The sequence below is a fragment of the Amborella trichopoda genome, chromosome 2 (genome assembly GCF_054954075.1).
Source record: "Amborella trichopoda isolate Santa Cruz 75 chromosome 2, AtrichopodaSantaCruz75HAP2 v2.0, whole genome shotgun sequence".
Classification (NCBI taxonomy): Eukaryota; Viridiplantae; Streptophyta; class Magnoliopsida; order Amborellales; family Amborellaceae; genus Amborella; species Amborella trichopoda.
In genome coordinates this window covers 913,285-934,913 of record NC_142337.1, presented here as the reverse complement: position 1 = coordinate 934,913, position 21,629 = coordinate 913,285, and the positions used below count along the sequence as shown (strand labels likewise).

General features: G+C 34.7%; 1 protein-coding gene across 5 annotated transcripts; it reads right to left on the bottom strand.

The window, feature by feature from the left end:
* Positions 1-286: 286 nt before the first annotated feature.
* On the bottom strand, positions 287-14,040 carry LOC18427288 (lysine-specific demethylase JMJ18). Of its 5 annotated transcripts, none has more exons than XM_088857204.1 (13): positions 13,837-14,040; positions 12,839-12,981; positions 8,463-8,781; positions 7,970-8,032; positions 7,804-7,881; positions 6,758-7,285; positions 6,321-6,542; positions 5,777-5,938; positions 4,821-5,189; positions 3,074-4,202; positions 2,785-2,888; positions 2,000-2,197; positions 287-1,262 (listed from the first exon to the last, which is right to left on the bottom strand). In XM_088857204.1, the coding sequence occupies exons 3-13, from the start codon at positions 8,769-8,771 to the stop codon at positions 852-854; spliced, it is 3,573 nt and encodes a 1,190-aa protein (XP_088713330.1). In that variant the 5' UTR covers positions 8,772-8,781; positions 12,839-12,981; positions 13,837-14,040; the 3' UTR covers positions 287-851. The 5 variants fall into 5 exon arrangements, with proteins under 5 accessions (XP_088713330.1, XP_088713328.1, XP_088713326.1 ...); XM_088857202.1 differs by having other exon boundaries at positions 13,809-13,951; XM_088857200.1 differs by lacking the exon at positions 13,837-14,040 and adding an exon at positions 13,178-13,821.
* Positions 14,041-21,629: the final 7,589 nt, after the last annotated feature.

Genomic DNA, 21,629 nt, shown 5'->3' with positions numbered 1-21,629 from the left:
GAACACTTTTCAAGTCCCAGGGGCCGACCCAAATAGTATTATTATATATATTTTTAGGTCAGATCCAATTGGGTCCAGACGGATCCGAACCCACCCCTACACAACATGCGAGGTTCGAATCCTTGCACATCCAAAATCACAGTAAAAACACAAAAAAAGACCTTTGTTTTTTAAACTAACAAAGAAAGAAAAACATTTCAAAGAGCTGACGTAAAAAGAAAAACATTTCAAAGAGCTGAAGTAAAATTTCACAAACAAGCGGGAGAACAGAAAAAAACAAAAGACATTTTGAGTTTAAGACATTTTGAGTTTATCTATTTTCATTCAAGGAGTTCAATGTACATCAAGCTAAAGTTTGATCAGTGAGCCTAACCCTTGGCCTCTCTCTCTCTCTCTCTCTCTCTCTCTCTAGCACCATTTGTTGAAAAGTTCAATAACTGAATTGAAGTCTCTCTCTCTCTCTCTCTCTCTCTCTCTCTCTCTCTGTACGTTAAAAGTTCAATAACTGACTCCAAGGATTCACAGCACAAGCATGGGTGGGTGCCATGAAAATTATGCAGAGCATCAATGAATATCAATCTAAATTATTCTAACCTACCCAAATAAAAAAAATCTGATAATCTATGCCTGGAAACAAAAGAATGGCAACAGAGGTTGTATGGCCCTCCTGATTGGTCGATGAGACCTCGCCTCAAACTTCGTCTGGTAGTGAGAATCAACCCTCTCTCTCTCTCTCTCTCTCTCTCTCTCCCTCTCTCTCAACCAGGTCCTGAGTAAATGATCCACGCAGAAAGTTTGCCACAGCTTCATCAGTCTTGCTCCATTAAATAAAGCCATGTCTCTCTCTCTCTCTACAACCTCTGAATCTCATCCAACAGAGCCCCGTAAGCTCCTCTCCATTCAGAGCTCCATTTTTCACTGCCAAGAACTCTTTGCATCAGTCTCAATTCATCAGGGCTTGCCTTACTAAACAACCCTCTGAGCACACACTGAACCCGTTCGAATGAGACCTCATCTTCCTCGCCCCCTCCTCTCTGCTCTTTCTTTACATCATTTTCTCTTATAACAGTTTTCTCGGTTACGCCCATGATGCTGCTCTCTCCAATTTGGTACAATATGTGTTCGCCGCCAATGCACAACTTCTTGGTTTGGGGCTCATGCACATCCTTCACGTCAACCTCTCCAAAGTTAAGCTTACCAATCAATGGCCTTGTTCTCCAATTGTCCGAAAATGTGTGGTCACGATTTGGAGTTTTGATTGCCTGTGTCAACTCAGAAGATGGAATTGAAATCAGTTATAGGATTCAAATAAGGACCCAGTTTCTATGCGGCCAAGCCCGCATATATAGAAATGTGGGCCTCTTAATAAATCTATTTTTGAGATGGATTTTAAGACTTAATTTTTAAGGACATGTAATCTCTAACATGGAGATCATGAATATACACAAATAAATAAATTTTAAAAACTAGAAATAATATTTCTAGTAAAAAAACATTTGGACCGTTAGTTTCCATTGTTTTTAGATGGAACACCTACTTGCATCCATTTTTAAGATGGATGCTTTACACTTTCTGGACCGCATATGTAGAAATGCGGTCCAGCACGCATGAAACAATTTTCCTTCAAATAATGGGTTAGTTTGTAGCGGATCAAACCCACCATCATCAGCAAGGAATCAGGAGTGGGCCTAGATTGGTTAAAGAGTTGATGATTGCAACACAGTCCTATGTTCATTTCCAATCACTAAACTATAAAGAACAAAAGAATAATTAACTGATTAACTAATTAAGTAAGATGGGGAGCAGGAAATTTGAGGCAAAGAGAGAGAGAGTATGATGGAGGAGGAAATTTGAGGCTGAATGTATGACTACAAACAAAAATCATTTGTAATAAGTAATTTGGTTCCAAAAGTTCTGAGAACCAATTGAGTTTCCCTGCATTTGCAAAGTAATATGCTAAGAGTTATTATGATAAACAAGCATCATATGATTAGCTTACCCGAATTATTGAAGGAGAAGAAAACCCAAACATTTCGAGGCCATCAAGAGACTCAGGGGAAAGCAGAGGTGGAACGTTGTGTTTCCCAAGGCTACGCTGCCTAAGAATCTCTTGGTTCAGTCTCTCTCTCACCAACTCCCAACAATCCCGGGCAGAGGAGTGCGAGAATGACTCAGTCGGGCAGTCCTCTACCACCACCTAAAATTTAGTGGATTAAGGAAATCAGTCCAAGACAAGATCAATTCTTTTTAACTCCACAAAGAAAACCAACTTATTCAATAAAACCAAACATTACCTTCCCGATTAAAGATACAGTACGAAAAAAGCATGACAAGTAGAGAACAGAAAAGACAGAACGCTTGCTAGGATAAATTTTAGCTAGATTAATCACATTTCAGATTATCCAACAACGTCAACTATTGTTTGGTCAATGAAAGGGAAGAAGGCAAAACCAACTAATCATGGAACAACAATAATCACTGAAATGAAAATCTCTATCCAATTTGAAGAAGCAAAATAGAGGTATAACTTCCTTCTAGGATAAAATACATGAAGGTGTTAATCACTTTCATACTAATACGATTGAATTATCTCAACAGTTTCTTGGATCATGGATGGATCAGAAAGGTGCAAAATTAATAGTTAAATACGGTAGGGTATTATCAAGATGAAGTCTTTCGCAGTGAAGAATACAGAAGGAAAGAAGCATGACAAGTCTCAAAAAATAGGAAGAATCTTTCCAGGCCAACATATGAAAAGGATAAAAAAATTATCAAACTGCTCACCTTGAATAAAGGCCCCAAAAATACACCATCAATGACTTCTGAGATATAGCTACACATTTGCGTGGGATCTAGCACACTAAAAAATCTGACACGACTTCTGAAACCTGCACATGAAAAACAACCAAAATATCAGATATCCTCTAAAAAGGAAAACATATAAGAACTCCTTTCCAGAAAAAAAGAGAACATGTCGAAGTTTCCTCTGGACTAATGCAAAATGAGGAGGAGTTTCAAAAGATTTTTGCCGCTACCCCAATATGTTGAAGAAGCAGGTTTGAGTACATCATACCTTTAGGAAATGCCGTCTTCTCATTGCACCAACGACTACCAGGGACCACAATTCCAAGATCTAGAAGCTCAACATCAGAATTGAATCCTTGGAGTCCATTAGAAATATGAGATATATGACAGCCTTCTTCAACAGATTTGTTAAAAAAAGAAGAGGTGAGATGATCAGAACCCAACTTAGCACCATGTTCACCTAGTCTCATGAAGTCAAACTCCTCACGACCTCTATCAGTTTTTCCATGATCTTTAACATTACCAGTCTCTAGACATGTGAATTGTCTTGGGGTTTCCATGAACTTCTTTGAAACCCGAGCTCCCTCTCTAACTACACGCTGTTTACCAAACGAGGCAGGCAAGCCTAAGACTACATTTTTGCCATAAGTTGAAGAACCCACTTCTCTTTTGACTTCCATGACAGGAATCTCTCTCTGTTTCGTTTCTTGAACAATAAGAACCATATGTTTTCCCTTGGCATGTTCAATAAACCTCGAAGATGGTATATCATATTTTGGGGCTGTGTCTTCATATTCACCCGTGCATGGCTTATTCATATCTGGGATTTCTTCCATTACCTGAGCTTCAGAACGGATATTATCTATAAAAATCTCTGATTCTGGATTTTGCTCAAGGAAATTGGCCTCATGAACATTTAAGTTTATATCAATCAACATCCTCTCAGATCCCTGTGCTTTAATCTCTTCAGAATTCGTGCTCCCCAAATATGCCTCCAAGTTGAGTTCAACTGGTTTTTCTACTTCAAACTTGTCTTCAGCTGGTATTTCTAAAGACTGCTCATGAGAATTCAAAACCACGCCAAGTTCTTTTGATGCCCACCATTCTATGGCGCTTTTATCTCCTTCCAAGGCTTTAATCAGTGAGTTTAGTTCCATCATGGTGTAGCGAAAGAGGAATACCGTCCTGCTCAAATCACAAGAGCATAGTTGCTTGAAATGGTTTAAACATGCAAATCGATTTGGTGAGCACTCACAACCTGATGCAGAGAGGTGCAAATCATAGAAACAAAAAAAACATTCCCTTTCTTGGGTCGCATCAAAATCTTTGCTCATCTTCCTAGTCTGAGAAAGATCTGAGAGGGACTCTCTTCTGTCACGCTCCATCTCTACACGTGTCTGGAGAAATAATAAATAATAATTCAGAAAGTCAAAGAGCCTCACTGGCAATTACAGCATGAAATTTTGCTAAGATTTCTAGAAAACAACCGAAATTCAGAGAGAAAGCTAGCAAAATTTTCCCAAGACTTAACAAGCTATTCTTTTAGAAAGCAGAACCTTATTCCGAATTCTGAATCTGAGTTTGAGTAGAAATTCAGCCAGAACCCGATCAAAACTCTAAATGTCTTCACATCCTTATTGTTGGAAATTACCATTTTTAAGTAAAAATTTGGTCCAAATGTTTGGAAATTTTAGCTTTGGCACCAACATAAAAGTTTTATTTTTCACATGGCACATCTGAGATATCTGCCATTTTACAGAAGAACAATAAGCCATAATCCAATCAAGTATGATACATGGTACTCCAAAGGGTATCAACCATCCATTCTTGATAGCGGATGGAGCAGATTAACAATTTCAGGGTGAATGTCTTGGTACGCCCCTCCATAGTGAATCTCCACTGTCTACCATCAGTAACAAATGGCAGGTGCGTTTAGACCACCACATTTCATACTCCACTAAATCATGGTAAAATCTTTACTTTCAAAAAAGCACGAACTTTAACTAAAAATTTACCTGGACTGCATTTGTTAGTATGCCATCCATTCCACAAACACTTCTCCATCTCTCATTTTGTGGGTCATCTTGTTTTAGTATCAATAAATCCCAAAGCACCTTAACAGCTTCTCGAGCAGCCCCAAGAAGCAATTTGTCATGGGAAACTGATGTTTTCCTTCGTTGCTCGCTATAAATCTCCACAGCGCTTTGCCCATGGGGCAACCAATCAACTGGGGCAACATTCACAGCCTCTGCACAGTTAAAGCCACAATTGAAGCCAGAGTGATAGGCCCTTGGAAAAGTGAGAACAAATTCACCGGAGTTTTGAACAACTCGAAACACAGGCACGTTCTCGAATTTCAAAACTGAGGGACTCAGCTGAGTGACCTGTAAAAATGCCCACACGACACAGGAGTTTTAGATAGAACTTCTTTTTCCAGAATCAATTTTGAATGAAATAAAAGGCGAAATCTGACCCAATGTACTACTGAAAACCATTGTTCGTTCGGATGAATAAAATGGTGGACAACAATCAATACCAGAAAAGACATGACCCTAAAGGTGGGTCCCACTATCTTGATCCATTGCCCATTGTTTCGGTGATGACCCCAATAGACTAATGGAAACTATACTATCATTATCAACATCATCATCTTCCGAGCATTATCCAAACTAATGGAAAAATATACTATACTTTCCCTAAATCAAGTTAATTTTCTTTTTGTATTATCGGGAGTTTGCAACTATGGTATTTCAGGTAGGTAACTATGGTATTTCAGGTAGGTAAAACATTTTCAGAAACTACAGAATGGTAACTTCTTCCTTTCACATATTCTACATTTGCAATAATTCTCAACACGATAACATGTGAAAAGGTTGTCTCATACATATTCTCCACAAAAATTATTTCCTTTCTCAATTGCAAATATTGTAAAATTTATGCACAAAAAGATGAGTGGCCAATCATAACTTACAAGTTTATTTAGTAAATCAGGTTGCTCTTCAAATAAAGCCGGTAAATGCTTTCTCATGGCCTCCTCCAACTTCAGAGCATCCTTTCCTGATACCCCATACCATACTTTTGGAGCCCCCCAATGCAAGTAATTCAACGAATAGAAGTGGTGATCCTCCACATGCTGTTCACATAAACAACCCAGTCCAATAAAAGGCATTAGCAGGAAGAACTAAAACATACCCAACTTGTCATGTAACCATGCTAAAGAGGAGGTATACTGTAGTCCAATGGACTATGGAAAACCATCACCAATAGGAATCATCATCAACCAAAATGGAGGGGATGAAGAAAGAAAGGGACCTGCCAGGACAGGACATGAGCCCAGTGATTGGTCCCACCATCTCATTTGTAACAGTCCATTTCATTGGACGGTGATATGACCCCAATTGGCTAAGGTTCTTCTTTAGGTTAACGGATAATTATACAATTTCCCAACCAATCAATACCAAGTCCCAGTTAAAAAAAGATGTAGCTACCAAACTAGGATAACACCAACAACTTACCCAGCAAAATGATGAAAAGCACATCCCTATATACAGCCAAGGAACCTGAACCCCAGAAATATCTCCATGTTCAAAAGAGAGCAAGGACCCAGGAAGTCGAGAAAAATTATTTAAATTCCAACCCGATTTCACATATTTGTTGCAGTTAGTCTGAGATCCCAAGGTTGCTTTAGGAAACCCACTCCCAAATTTTCCAGTTTCCAAATCTGCACCATAATGAACCTGCAGAACAATAGAAGATAAATCCAAATTCCAAATGTACACACCCGAAAGTATATTATAATCCAATGGAACATAGCAAACCATAATCGGCCCAAAATGGTAGGTTCTTCTCTCTCAATCACCATCCATCATTTCATTGGACGGTAAACTATAGTCCTCTGAATTATAGTATACTTTCCCAAGGATGACAAGATAAAAAAGCCCTTTTTGACTACCTCAATCTCTTCAGTCGGTTTCTCAACCATCCGCCAATATTCTCCTTCAATATCATCAACAGATGGCTCCCGCCGTAATTCAGGATCATCACAACTGGAGCTTGAACCTTTACATCTTCTATCTATACCAAAATATTTGTCCTTAAAGTCATCTGCATATTTCTCAAAATCTTCTAGTGTATACTCTGAACCAGACTGAAACCCAAATCTCTCATCCCCATCAGAGGCAGGTTCATCAACTTCAGGGCCATCCGAATCATCACGTCTACAAGGCATAGCGGTTCTTAAACGCTTTCTTCTTTTCCTCTTTCTGTTACTACGGTTCCTTGATTTCTTCCTCATGGGTTCTCGGTTTTGAAGCTTGTCAACTTGCTGGACACGAGTAGCAAACTTAGCCTTTTCCCAAATGCTTCTCTCTTTTAAAGGGCAAGGAGGCTTCCACGAAGAAGGAGGAACAATACGACATATGCCATATGGTTCCACTATATGGCGGATGCTTGCAATGTACCCAATCGTATCCTCAAACTCCTAACCCAAAAAAAAATGTGGCTTTTAAATTTCAAGGGCATCAAGAAGCCAGGAAATATCAATTGCAAGCAAATAATAATGGCCAAGTATGCGATGGTCCAATAGACAATGTTATGTAATACTCCAAAGCTACATCTTCACCACTGATGGATGGTTAGATATATATTGAATGAGAGGCCACATGGAGAATCACCCAGGTACAGTTTAGCTCCATCTGTCCATCAGTTGGAGTGGATAGAGGATGTAGCTTGGAGTAAAACAGAGAATGACTATGGTATACTTTCCCAGTAAATGGAAGAACCCAGTGTCTGTGAATCTCTTTGTCTGTGCTCTTTCAATAGAACTTAACATATTCTCTGCTCCCTTGGGCAAGAGATGGTACAAATAGATTTTTAAGAGGTGACTCATTTCTATATGGACTCATAGAAACCATGTCCTTATCGAAAAGTAATTTTGCTATTATTTACTAGAAATAAAGAAATACGACAAACTGCATAAGCAGTAAGATAGGAATTTACTTGTTCACTAGGATGGAAGACGGGAGCATCATCAATTATAGGCCTGCATGCTTCTTTTGGACGCCACCTTCCTGAAACCTATTTCAACAATGTCACATTGGTTTAAATAGGTACATATTTAAAGAAATAGGGATACTCAAAATGTGCAAGGCATAAAGGAACTTGCCTTCTGATGTCCTGTACAGCTTGAGAGTTCGTCACTTTGTCGGGAATGCCTTGAGAAGTTATCCTGCATAGAGAAACAGTCATTGTCATTGGGCAACAATTAGTTGAGTAAAAAACAAAAAAAGTACGATGCAGTGTCATGGATCATTAAATTGAAGTCAAGCAAACTTTTTCAGGAGGTCAGAAACTGCTAAGAAAATATTCCAATCCCTCACTCATTTAGTCATGTGAGGATATATCAAAAGAATTTGTAATCTCACTTCAGCATATGAACTTTTGAAATTAAAAATTGCTTAGTTTCACAAGTCATAATGTTTGATTCCTATTTAGTCCATTCTCCAAGACCTCTGAGGGCATGTTTTCAATGCCAAGCTGCTTAGAAACCTATGCATGAGTTTGTACGATCATCTTTAATAGTCTAGTCACCCAAAAAATTTTCAATTAAGAAGCAGACTGAAAGAAGTGGAACACAACCGTAATATAAAGATCTTGACCTGAACAGGTCGTTTGGTGTCCAATTCATCGTCTGAGCTATTATAAAATTGCCCATAATTAATGCAAGACCTGCTCCTTAGGGAACGGGTGAACTTCACTCCATCATCAGTAGCCCCATCAACAATGCTGGATTCAACATTTGCCCGCGTCACTTGTGGAGTAGAGGAATCCACCACACCTTCGAGAGCCATTGCACCATCAGAAAGGATCCTGTTCAAGTTAGAAAATGTATCTAACAAGCAACTTGTAATTTCAGGGAGTTTCTTGACTTCTTCTTTAAAGCGAGTTCCAATGAATTCCGTCCCCATCAAGTTTTCCCTGTGAAAAAATTCAAAAGAGTTGAATGTCTGTTTATGAAAAAGAAGCATTAATAGCCACTTAAATATCGACAGGAACATTCTTACAAGTTTCTTTAAGACATTGTCTTGATGAGAGGGCAACTTTAGATGACAAGCATAAGGTCATTTATCAAGCCCATGAAAAGATATTTTACTAGTATCTACCCTATGAAAAGATGAAAACCAATAAATACTACTATGATAAATACTACTATGGAATAATAATACATATTGAGTACATTGGGTAGTATATTTAGCCCATAAGCTAGCCAAGCTTCCTATTAATTCATCCACTCCCACTGCCAACATTGCCCTGTAGGAGATTAGTATAGACCTTGAGGTTAATTATCATCAAGAGTGAATGAGTTCTTACACCAGACAAGCTAACCCAATTCAAGCCATTAGTCTTTAAAACCATTCATAGAAATTGATTACTGAACAAAGATATTCCCTTTACAGCAGCTTTCAAAATATTTCGATTTGAGATTATTCTAATTTGTGCCAAAAACACGTAGAAAAACTAAACTCCATTTTTTGCAAGGATTTTACAAAAGATATTTTGTTGTCTAGCACTAAATTACTCACAAAGGTATGATCACGTGTTCATATATCAAGAGAAAAATTCTTTAGACTGGATAGCACAACTAATACATACAAACTCTCCCTATTTCTCATGCCCAAACACTCATAAGCTCCTAATGCACCATCCAAAATCTATAGCTCTATGACAAAAGCACCTATTGAAGGATAAATGTAGCCCAGAACTAAACGTAACCAATAAAAAGCTAACTAGAATCGTGTAAACGCTACTACAGTTACCCAATTTACATATGTAAATCACAAAAAATGATGTTTGAGCAGTGTCCACAATCGTAACCATGCAGCATAGGTCACCAGACAACAGGTGGTGACCCTTCTGTTTCACCTAATGCCCCCAAAGGTACCATCTAAACAAAGGCCTCATAGTAGACCCCCTAATCTTTTCTTAACATGTAGCCTTCAGCCTTCCCACCTACTCATTCTCTCAACCAGAACCTATGTTACCCAGACACCAAAACATTTGTTGGTTTCAGACACGTTTGTCAGATGCCTGACATTGCACCCTGAAATCAGAAGGGGAAAACATGTCCATCCATTCATTTTTTAAAAATTGAAAATATTTAAAATAAAAAACCATAATCAAAACCAATAAAAAATTACATAAAAAAGGTTACAAGGCAGAACATCAGATCTAGTATTTCCATCAACAGCATCAAAACCAATATAACAGCACCCAAGCATATCACTTACTTTCTACATTAAATAAAGTAATGCAATCTCTAGCCATTTCTTTAATCATTTTGCATTTCCAAACATTCTAAAACATGTTGCCATGGCCAAAATGGTGAATCTGAGCAACACGGGCCACGTTCCTCCTTCTCCCCTATCCATAATTTCCCCACCCTTTGCAAACCACCATACTCATATGAAAAGCCCCAATATCCCTCTCAAAAAATGTCCTAACACCCCTTTCACACCTCCAACCCAACCTGAGGGACCCCTCCCCCCCTTCCCAATTTTGAGCCGGGTAAATATGTTGTTTCCTATTCCACCACCCCTTCAATACTTTGCATGCTTGTGTTCCTTGTGGTCCTTAAACCTTAGCTTAGAACTCCAATTTTCCCATTGTGTCAAGTGTCGACACTTGTAGACACTTTCCCAACACCTTGACCATAAGTGTTGGGGGATTTGAGGCATTGGTGATACATGTTGACACTTTGTACAGGAATGCCGGATTTAAAGACACGCCATATCCCCGTATTGTGCATTATGGAAAATGAGGGAAAAAAGTTTTATGCCCTGCTCAAACTGAACCCAGGACCTTTTCTCGAGCGAGGTCCACTCCACCATAAGGTGCTTGTAATATGCTTGAATATTACTTAGATTTTTATATACCTACTCTTGCTACAGGAAAATATGAAGCCATAATAAATGACACCAAAGAGTACACCTGTGGGTTTTGAAACTGCGACCTCTCTCTCTTGCCTTAAAGGAGATGCGCTGCCATCTAGGCCACTGACCCTCTTGTTTTAATCATTGGAAAATGGAAAGTGATACAAACATCTATAAATTAAGGAGTAAAGTACTGCATGAATGTGTCAAAATGGACTAAAGTACTATATGAATGTGTCAAAAAGTAATAGCTTTTCAGAATCCTGCACTAGGCACGAATGTGCATGACGGTGTCCATGCAATGTAACACGGCCCACACCTTGTTACGTTTATTGCTCCATTATCACCCCTCCTGGTTCTCTTCTAAGACACTCTCAAGGAATTGGTTGGCATTCCATGTATCACACTATTAGACAAGTCACCCATCTCATTTTCATCCTCTGAAAGTATATTACTATATTCCCCTCCCTGGTAATCTACCAAGCACAACAGCTACGGGAGAGAATCATTTACATATTTGCATGGCACCAAACTATTAAAGCCCCTTATAGTGATCCTAATTGAGCTCCACAAAGGTCATCAGAAATGTCATTAATCGGAAGATACAAATCATGGCAAATGTCTTTAGCAGCCCTCAAGTTCCACAAACCCTAATGGCAACACTTGTAAAAGTTGATTACTAGTTCAACTTTTGATCTTAGTTAACCAACACTTTGAAACCAAAATGATATTGCCCATTCTACTCAGATCATCAACCATAATCTGGGGAACTTCCCTTTCAAACTAAAAATGGGATAGCATCAGTCCTACTTCAAATACTATAACACAAATTGGAATGACTCACATCTAGAGATGGTAACCTTATTTCTATTGCAAAAGCAAGATGACCATGGGATAAAGAGTTACCACTAGGAAAGATCACAACACATCTTGCCTTAATAGTACACCTCTAAGTACTTCTCCAGCCATAATTGCTTCGCCTCCCCTCCCAAAAAAAAGGCCCAACACCTCCATCTATTGATCGGGTTACCTTCATCTTCACCAACTTTAAGATTACCACATTCCCTTGATGACTTAAGAATCCACTCTTCTGTTACTCAACCATATAGCTCCACTTGATCTTGTGGCTCCAACATCCCAGGTTCTCACCTCTTGACACGTTGAGGGCTGCCAAGGCAAATCAAAGTGCCATTGACCTCCCCAAACTTCAAGCGACCAGAATGTTTTACATAAATCCTAGATATATCAATTTTTTACTAAGGAAAGAACTACATCATAAGTTTTGTCAATTATTCATCTTGTGAACAATTTTCTTCTCCATATTCCAATTAGTCTCAGTTTCTGGAAGGAGTTAATCTAAACTACCTCGCGTCCTAATACATCCGATACGTTTGGACTTTGGATTCCTTTCTCCCCCAAATTGCAAGAACAGTGTTCCACTCATGTTAAATTCAGCAGAAATGAAACCTTCTCAAAGGTTATATGTTTTTTTAGTGAAAAATATCAAACCAAAGAAATTGCAGATTCAAAACATGTCATGACTAAGAACCATGGAAAAGAGAATGTTCAGTCCACCATTATCAAAAGTCACAAATCTGATAGAGAAAATTCCATAGAGTAATAGGGCTAAAGAAACAAAAGCACTCCAGCTAATAATATAGCAACCAGTGATGATGGTAGATAGTAGATCTCTGACATATCTCAACCAATTTAAAAAATTATCAGAGATGAGATCTAATTAAAACAAATTAAACATGGTTCATCACATTATAGAACATGCTAGATAACCTTATGGGTCAATTTCAATCATCTCAAACAAGAATAATATAGCATGCCCCTTGCTCCTATCTAAAAGTTAGTTCAAAAGAAATGGACAATGTTTGCATCCACAAAAACGTACATATAATCATAGATGCATGCGCGATTAAAGAGATCAATTTATAATATTATAGATAAGTAAATATGCACACATAAACACATACATTGGTCTTCCAATCAAAGGATCACAACAACGTCTAATTTCCAAAATCTAAACAAGCAGCAAAAAAAAAAAAAACTAATTTTGTTGAGTTATTAAAGGTGGATTAATGGACAACAAATCTCACCTGTTGTTGCCAATTTCTCTCACCCATGAAAGCTAGGGCAACCAATCAATTCGCTCTCAACCAATCAGAATTTCCACTCTCCATGCGTAGTCATAGATTATTGAAAAGTTAATATGAAAGCCTACCTTCAAGTCTACCCAAATCTGAAAAATTCACCAATACCCAAAAGAATAAGAACTTTATCAAAGATCAGAAAACAAATACCACCCATTATTCACATCCACCGTAATCACTTAATAATTCGCAGAATACTAAACAAAAGCATAAATTAAGAAACTATGAAAAATAGAATACAAACACATAAAAAATATAAAAAAATAAAAAAACAAGTTCTCATACATTTTATGGCATAGGTGCCCTTCAAAAGGGAATGCGCAACTAATCATGGAACATCAACACCATCATAGAACCAGGGATGAACCCATGAATTTCCATTTATATAAAATAAAAAATTATTCAGAAATACCAAATACAATATAACTAGAACACACCCATAAAAGATCTCCTAATACAATTATAATCCACCAAAATAAGATCTCTAATAAAAGAAAAAAAAAACCCAATTAAGTTAGATATGAAAGTATCTAAGAGAGACCAGAATAACAGGATCTAGTTAATATATAAATAACCAATTATGATAAGAGGGATAAATTTTGACAATTAGAGAGAGAAAAGGAGACCAATTATCACGGTTAGAGAGAGAAAAGGACAAGGATTGCAATTTTTGGGGTCTGGACCCTTAAAATTTAATTGATAAAAAAAAATACCTAAAAACACAGCTAAAATCCATGGGAAAAAATAAACGAAAACACACAATAAAAATTAAAATATATAAATATAGATTGAGGATATGTAGGTACCCTATACATGTCCCACAATCACAAATTTGGTTGAAGAATTAAGATTTGGGTCAAACCCAAAACTCTAAACCACTTAAAATTAAAAATAAAATAAAAATAAAAAAAAGTACCAGCTCATGAAGGATGAACGGTTGTGACCTTTAGTTGCAAAGTAGGAGCGCAATCTCAACCGGTTACGTAATGAGAGCATATATGCGCCGTTGATTTGTTATAAATATGACACGTGTCCTCTGAAGATCTATTGCTTGATAACGGAGACTGATGCCCTGAGCGTTTGCTTTTAAGGATTCTCCCGACTTGTAAAATCACCCCAAACTTTGATGATATTAGGGAATTAGCCCTGTAAATTGAGAATTACAGAATTGCCTTCTGCTTAAAAATGACCCAATTAGTGTTATTTAAAAAATCGGATCGGAATCGCCGAGACGAACAAAAACAACCTGTTAACCAAGCCGATTTCTACCCAACTCGGCCTAATACACCGGCAAATCATATTATGGAAAAATTAAATTTTTATGTAAATCTATTGTTTTTAGAATGTTTTGTAGCTCTCAACCATGTTTAAACATTTTAAACCTCTAAAATTTTATTTATATGTTTTGGAAATCTTATCCTTTTATTTCGGCCAAATTCTGGATAGAGCCTAGCACGACTCGAAACTGTTGGGTTCGACCCAGCAATCTGACTTTTTAAACATTGGACTAAGTTGAGTTATGAATAGGTCCATGGGCTTTAGAAGTTGGGAACAGTATGTTACTCACTAGGTATACAATACACCATAGGGCCTGCACCACCCTTTCCTTGGTTTGGACGGTGATGATTAACATTGCTCGAATTAAGTGTCATGGAAAACAATGACTGATCTCCACTGCACCTTGTTACGGATAGTTGGTGGATGTCATCGTGGAGTATATATTTCATATGCATGTACCTTTGGGATTTCTTTTTAAGGATAAATTTATCAAAATGCATCAAAGAAATGAACTATTTAACATTTTGTCCATTCATTTGAAATTAATTTGAAAAGTTCCGTGATCATGAGTTGGAAATTTGGAATAGTTGAAAATGGATAAATTTATATGTTAGATAACTCCCCCTTTGCTTAGTATTTACAACAAGGAAGACATGCAATTCCAAATAAAAAATCAGAACAGAACTGTACACTCCAAACATAGAAGTTTGTTGCTTTAAAGCACTCCCAGTTTCAGGTAAGATTAGCCCTTAGTAGCAGGAAGCTTGCATTTAGAAGTTATTTTTTAATATTTCATGAGAAGAACATTCGCACGTGCATGCGTTTACGATGTTTGTGTGACACATGGAGGGGCGGCGCCTCAAGCTAGAGATGCACAACATGTGTTTTGCACCATCTGAATAACGAATGGGCCATCAATTACTTCTTTTTTTCTTTTTTTTTGGAACGTTAGCCGTGCAACTTCATTCAAAAATAAAAGAATACATAAAGTGATACCAAAAAATAGGTTTTTTTTAACTACTAAGAGACATATTTGGATCGGAATGGTTTAGGTGAAGAAGGTCAAGGGTTTGAGGTTTCTCTAAAAAGTCCATACAAGCTGACCCAACTTTCCCTTTTAGATTTTAAATGTAGATTATGATCCGCACGAATAAACCAAGTACAAAGTCATAAGGGTCATCACCATCCAATCAATGGCATAGGTGGTGATTGAAAGAATACATACTGGGGCACACCAAACCTTGCTTTAAAACAATATTTCATCAATGCGCTAGCCACCACCCTCCGATCCACTAATTGGAAGGTGATGATTGCTCATGACCATTGCATGTAGCCATATGATTTCAGAGGATGAAAATAACATCATGAGGGCACTATGGTAAATGTAACCTTGAAATGCCCAAAAATACAAGATTTTCCCGTAACAACCCTGAAAATGATTAAATAGTGCATTTGGTTATTTACCAAAAAAATAAAAATAAAACAAAATAGAAAAAGTTGGTTCGTTTCTGGAAATAATGCACTTTGTTTTGGTAATATTTGGCATGTTATAGAATTTATTATGGGGTGAAGACTTGGATGACACGTGGCAACGAGGTTGAACGAAACGTTTTTTTTGCGAAACATTCGTTTCTTCTTTTCCTTTTTTTTTTTTTTTTTTTTTTTTTGGGCCAAACATTGTTTGAATTTTATTTTTGACAATGATTGTATATTGACCTTATCTACATGGCCTCATTCTATCATTTTTTTTTTTTGGTTGAATTAGTCCTTAAAAATTAATCACTGTGGGAAAAACAATTTACTTATGGCAAAAACAAAGGTCTCCCCCCTCTCTTTATAGACTTTACAAGGGTAGAAATATAGTTTTTTTGGGAAAATTATATATATAAAGAGAGAAAGAGAGAGAGAGGTAAATGACCTTGTGAGACCTTTCCACACTCATGTATGTAGGACCAAAGGATCACCATTAAATTTGAAATAGATCTCAAGAAAAGTTAAGTCCCACACCCATGTAATAACTTTTGTAGAGATTTTTGTCATCCTTTAAGGTCCTACACACATAGGTGTGGGAGCGTCTTATATGATCATTACTCATATATATATATATATATATATATATATATATATATATATAGTGTGGTTTCTATAAAGTTGTAAACTTAAACAATCCAATTAAGGCGCACCTTCAAATATTATCATAAAATGTATTTTTGTTGTAAAAAATTCTTAGGACTTAAAATCTATTTTCATATCTAATTAGAAAATTTTAAATTCCAAAAAAGCTTAAAATCAAGTAGATCTATAAATATATGAAAATCTTGAAAATTGATGGTCTAGATAATGTGTTGCAAGATGCACTATTTATGGGATTCAAAAACTTTTTTTTTTCCATATTCATACATCTTGATGTCAAGATGATCAATTACAGAGTTTTTCAAAATTAAAACAACATTTCTGATCAATTTTCGAGGTACATCTGTGATTCTACATTTTAAGGTTGCAACTTTATATAAACTTTTCCCATATATATATATATATATATATATATATATATATATATATATATGTGTGTGTGTGTGTGTGTGCGTGTGCGTGTGTGTGGTTTCTATAAGGTTGCAACCAAATGCATCTCCAAACTTCATCATAATATGTAATTTTGGTGTAAAAAATTCTTAGGATTATTTCAAAATCTATTTTCATATCTAATTATATAATTTTAAACTCCAAAAATGGTTAAAATCAAGTATATCAATAAATATATGAAAATCTTGAAAATGGACGGTCTTGATAATGTGTCGCAACATGCACTATTTTTGGTACTCAAAATCTTTTCTTTTTTTTTTCATATTCCAACATCTTGATGTTGAGATGATCAATTAGAGGATTTTCCAACATTAAAACAGCCTTTTCCAATGGATTTTTGAGGTACATATGTAATTCTACATTTTAAGGTTGCAACCTTATATAAAAGTCAAGAGTCCACACTAATTAGAAAACTTCCTATAGGTGTTATATGTATCTCAAGAACTTAGAGTCCTGATCTTTTTGGATTTCTATTTTCTTTAAAAAACTCATCAATATCAATCTCAATCCCACATAATATAAGATTTTTTTATCTGGGTGATTTTGGATAGTCACTATATCGAATACATACCCACTATTTTAAACATTGTTATAATTTTACCTAAAAGTTTCCATTATTACTATACCTATTTTATATCCGTTATTACAACATTTTGTCAATATTTTTAGAAAAATTATCAAATTGTCCTTTTCGAATTTTCAAGATCTAAAATTTAGTTTTACATGACTTAACTATGATTGAATTTTTTAGGTTTTCACATCCACTTATAACCACTAAAAAAATTTATTTGTTATTTTGAAATTTATTTTTTCAAATTCATGCTCACCTTCTGAACTCCTAGGTCCAAAATCCATCTCTCTAGAACAGGTTGCAGAGGGAGGGACCATATGAATGGAGGCACCTTGACCTCGTCGCCCTTTCTCACTTGAAAAAGTTAACTCCATAATTTTCTTTTTTCTCTAGAACCTTGACTTGTCCTCTCTCTATAAAAAGTTGACTTCTCTCTGTTTCTCTTTCTCTAATAGTGGATTTATGAGAGATGAAACAAGAGATGATAGAATGAATGAATTATATATAGAATGAATGAATTACATATATATATATATATATATATATTATTTTAAGCATTATTTCAATTTTATCAAAAAATTTCACTCATTACATTCAAAATTTTGAATGTTACATTTATACCTATTCTTAGACGCCCTAGAAGTTTTTTTTCCAAAATTTCTTTATTATTTATTTTTAGGATCTGATATAAAAGAAAAAAAAAAATTGGAACTTTAAAGTCCAAAATTGTCCTATTTTTTTATATTTAGGATCCGAAATCTAAAAAAAAAATTCGGACCTTCAAAGTTTGAAATTTCCCTATTTTTGGATCATTAGGATCTGAAATATAAAACATTACATACCTTCAATGTCGGTAAGCTATTTTGAACGTTAAAGGTCCGAAATTGTTTACACACAATTTTCAATAGGGCAAACAACGAGTTTTCAAATTTTTCACGAAAGTAAATTGAGGATTTTTGGAAAGAGCAAAAATTTGAACAACTTTGTGCTAACTTTTTTTTTTTTTAATTATTGACTCAGAATATAAAATTTGTGTAGTAATTTTACACTTCGTTTCATTTGTCGATTTTATATTTAGGCAAAAAAAATTTTGGAGTCCAAATTTGTAGATTTTTATTTTGTAATTTTTGGATTTTGAAAATCCAAAAATTAAAATAAATTGGATTTTAAAAATCCAAAATATTCAATCGTAGTTAGTCTATGCAAAAATAAATTTTAGATATTGAAAATCCAAAAAGGCCAATTTGGTGGTTTTAAAAACATTGACAAAACGTCGTAATAACGGATATAAATGGGTAATCAAAAAAAAATTGAGGTGAAATTGTAATAATACTTCAAATAATGGATATATGTATAATCTTTCCTTTTCTTTATCTTTTTTTATATCTAAAGCTAATGGCACATTCCTGCCTACCCATTTTCACGTTTAACAACTAGATTTGGTTGTTTTTTTTTATATACAAAAATTAAACAATCTTATTGTATATTTTCTCTAATATTTTGCAATGCTTCGCAAAATCCATTTACATATCTTAGTTCCATTTGCATGCATTAAGTGCCCTTCGTTTAAGTTTTGAAGCTTTTGATCACAACAGTAGAAAAAATAAAAGAGTTGTATTGTAGACAATCAAATTAGTGTCCACCTCAAAAATATCATTATAAGAGATTGTTTTGACGCTCAAATATCTTCAAATTGATCATCTCGACATCAAGATGCATTGACAAGAGAAAAAAATGGATTTCAAGTTTTGGAAATAGTACATCTTGTAATATATTTTTGGATTGCTAATTTTTAAAAAAATTAAGTTTTCATAGATCTGCTCGATCTACAATATTTTTGAAGCTTTAAATTTCATAATTAAAGGTGAAAATATATTTTAAGGTTATTACAAAGATTTCTAGTATTGAAACTACATTTCTCAATACTATTTGAAGGTGAGCTTTACTTTGATTGTTTAGAGCTTCGGCTTTATACAAACTGCACTCTTTATTTTTTGTATAATAAGGTTACAATCACTTTTAGCCATGGGATGTAAAATGTAATACATGAAAGTGTCTCACATTTCAATCACCCGATTTTAAATCTTACCGTAAATGATGATTGTCATCTCCTTATATAAAAAATAAATGGTCTCATTGTGTACATTTTCTAAAATTAAGAAAAAATTATCAAATAGTAGTGGACGGATATGTTTTTTGGAGGGGTATTTGAAATTTGATTAAAATAACCGAATGCGATATTAGCAAGCTCAACTCTTACGTTTGATTCAATAAATTTCCATATTTCAATGTTATTTCTAAGTGGTAGTCAAAAAGAGGCATCGATATTTGTGCTGAGAATCTCTACTTCTAGGACTCTTAATAGAATAAGAATTTCAATCACTTGTAATATTAAAACAAAATTTTATTTTTTAAACATTTACATATGAACATTCGTAGAAATAAAAAAAAAATGATACTTTCTTAATTCTTTTATTTTATTGTTTAAAATTGGTAATTTAATACAAGGGAAACGGAAGTTACGTAGATCCTTTAGAGGTAACACACACACACACACACACATATATATATATATATATATATATAGGTATGCTTTATATAACGTATTTATATAACATATCAACTTTAGACAAATGAGATTGTATATTATGCTACCATTTATCTTTAGGACAAATAGGTCACAATTATTAATAGCTATTAGATGTTAAATTTGATGGTTTGGGGTGTGCCATAAGGTTAAATAATTTTTGCTTTGAATTTTGAGTCTAGTCAATACCACTCTTTCAACCACCCAAATTGCCATCCATTGAATACAATATATCATGACTTCCTTGTACCAAAAGTAAATAGTCACGTTGTATACTTTTTCTAAACAATAATGGGTGCGGTTTATAAGTTGTGATTTATATGTGTGTGTATTAAGCTAAAATTTAATTTTATCTTTTGTCAATTTTCAACGAACATAAGAAATATAATTTTTTATTTAAAAGAACTTTCCAGTTTAAAATATGAAATATGTAAAATATTGCAGATTTAAGTACATAGTCCTTATAAATTCTCACAATTATGTCAAATGCCACAAGTTTGTTTTTCACATGGAAAATCCCTCCTTATAAATTCTCACAATTATGTCAAATGCCTTAAGTTTGTTTTTCACTTGGAAAATTTTTGTAGCACAATTTTTTTTTTATATTTTAATAAATACTTCTTGATAGTTAAAAAATAATTTGCACCAATTTAAAAAATTAAAATGAGATATATTTGTGCCTCACAAGCTAAGAGGCCAAGAGAAAAAAATCATCTGATGGAAGTGTATCACACTTAGGCTTGAGTAGCTAGCAATTGTCATTTAGCAATGTTGTATCTCAAGTTTAATTTTTAACACTGAACTGCCAAAAATAAATAAATAATAATTAACTAAGCTTTTAATTCTTTACATTAAACTAAGAGAAAAACACAAAGAAGCCCATGAAAACATAAAGCAAACAAGTTTGGTTGTGATATGTATAAGGTTGCAACCTTAAACCATCCAATTGGGCGCACTTCTAAATTTTATCATAACACGTAATTTTGATGTAAAAAGTTCTTAGGACTATCTGAAAATCTATTTTTATATTTGATTATAGAATTTTAAACTCCAAACATAATTAAAATCAAGTAGATCTATAAACATATGAAGATCTTGAAAATGGACAGTCTAGATAAGGTGTTGCAAGATACAATATTTATGGCACTCAAAATCTTTCTTCTTTTTCTTTTTTATATTCATACATTTCGATGTTGAGATGATCGATTAAACGATTTGTCAACATTAAAACAACCTTTTCCGATGGGGTGGTGCATCTTTAATTATATATTTTAAACTTGCAACCTGATATAAACTCTTTCCTTCGATCAAAATCGGATCGTTCTTTTGTGTTTTGGGAAGAGAACTCAATAAAATTTATAAGGTTGTAGAGTGTAGACCCTATCCTTTTTCCATTTTTGATCGGTAACTTATAATACTGGGAATTTATTTCCTATTAACCAAGATTTATAGTTAAGAAAAAAAGGTTTAAAAAGATTTATGCTATAAAAGTAAGGTGCACCCTAAAAAATCCACCAACTCGACCATCCCAACATCAGGTATGGATATCACATAGAGAAAGAGATTTCAAGTCCTACAAATAATACATTTTGTAACAAATTATTAGGAGCGTCTATTTTCAAAAAAATCAGGTGATTCTATCTACACTTTTTTTTTTAGATATAAATTTAATGGTATGGGTGAAAATAAATTTTGAGGCTTCTGTAAGAGTTTTCGGC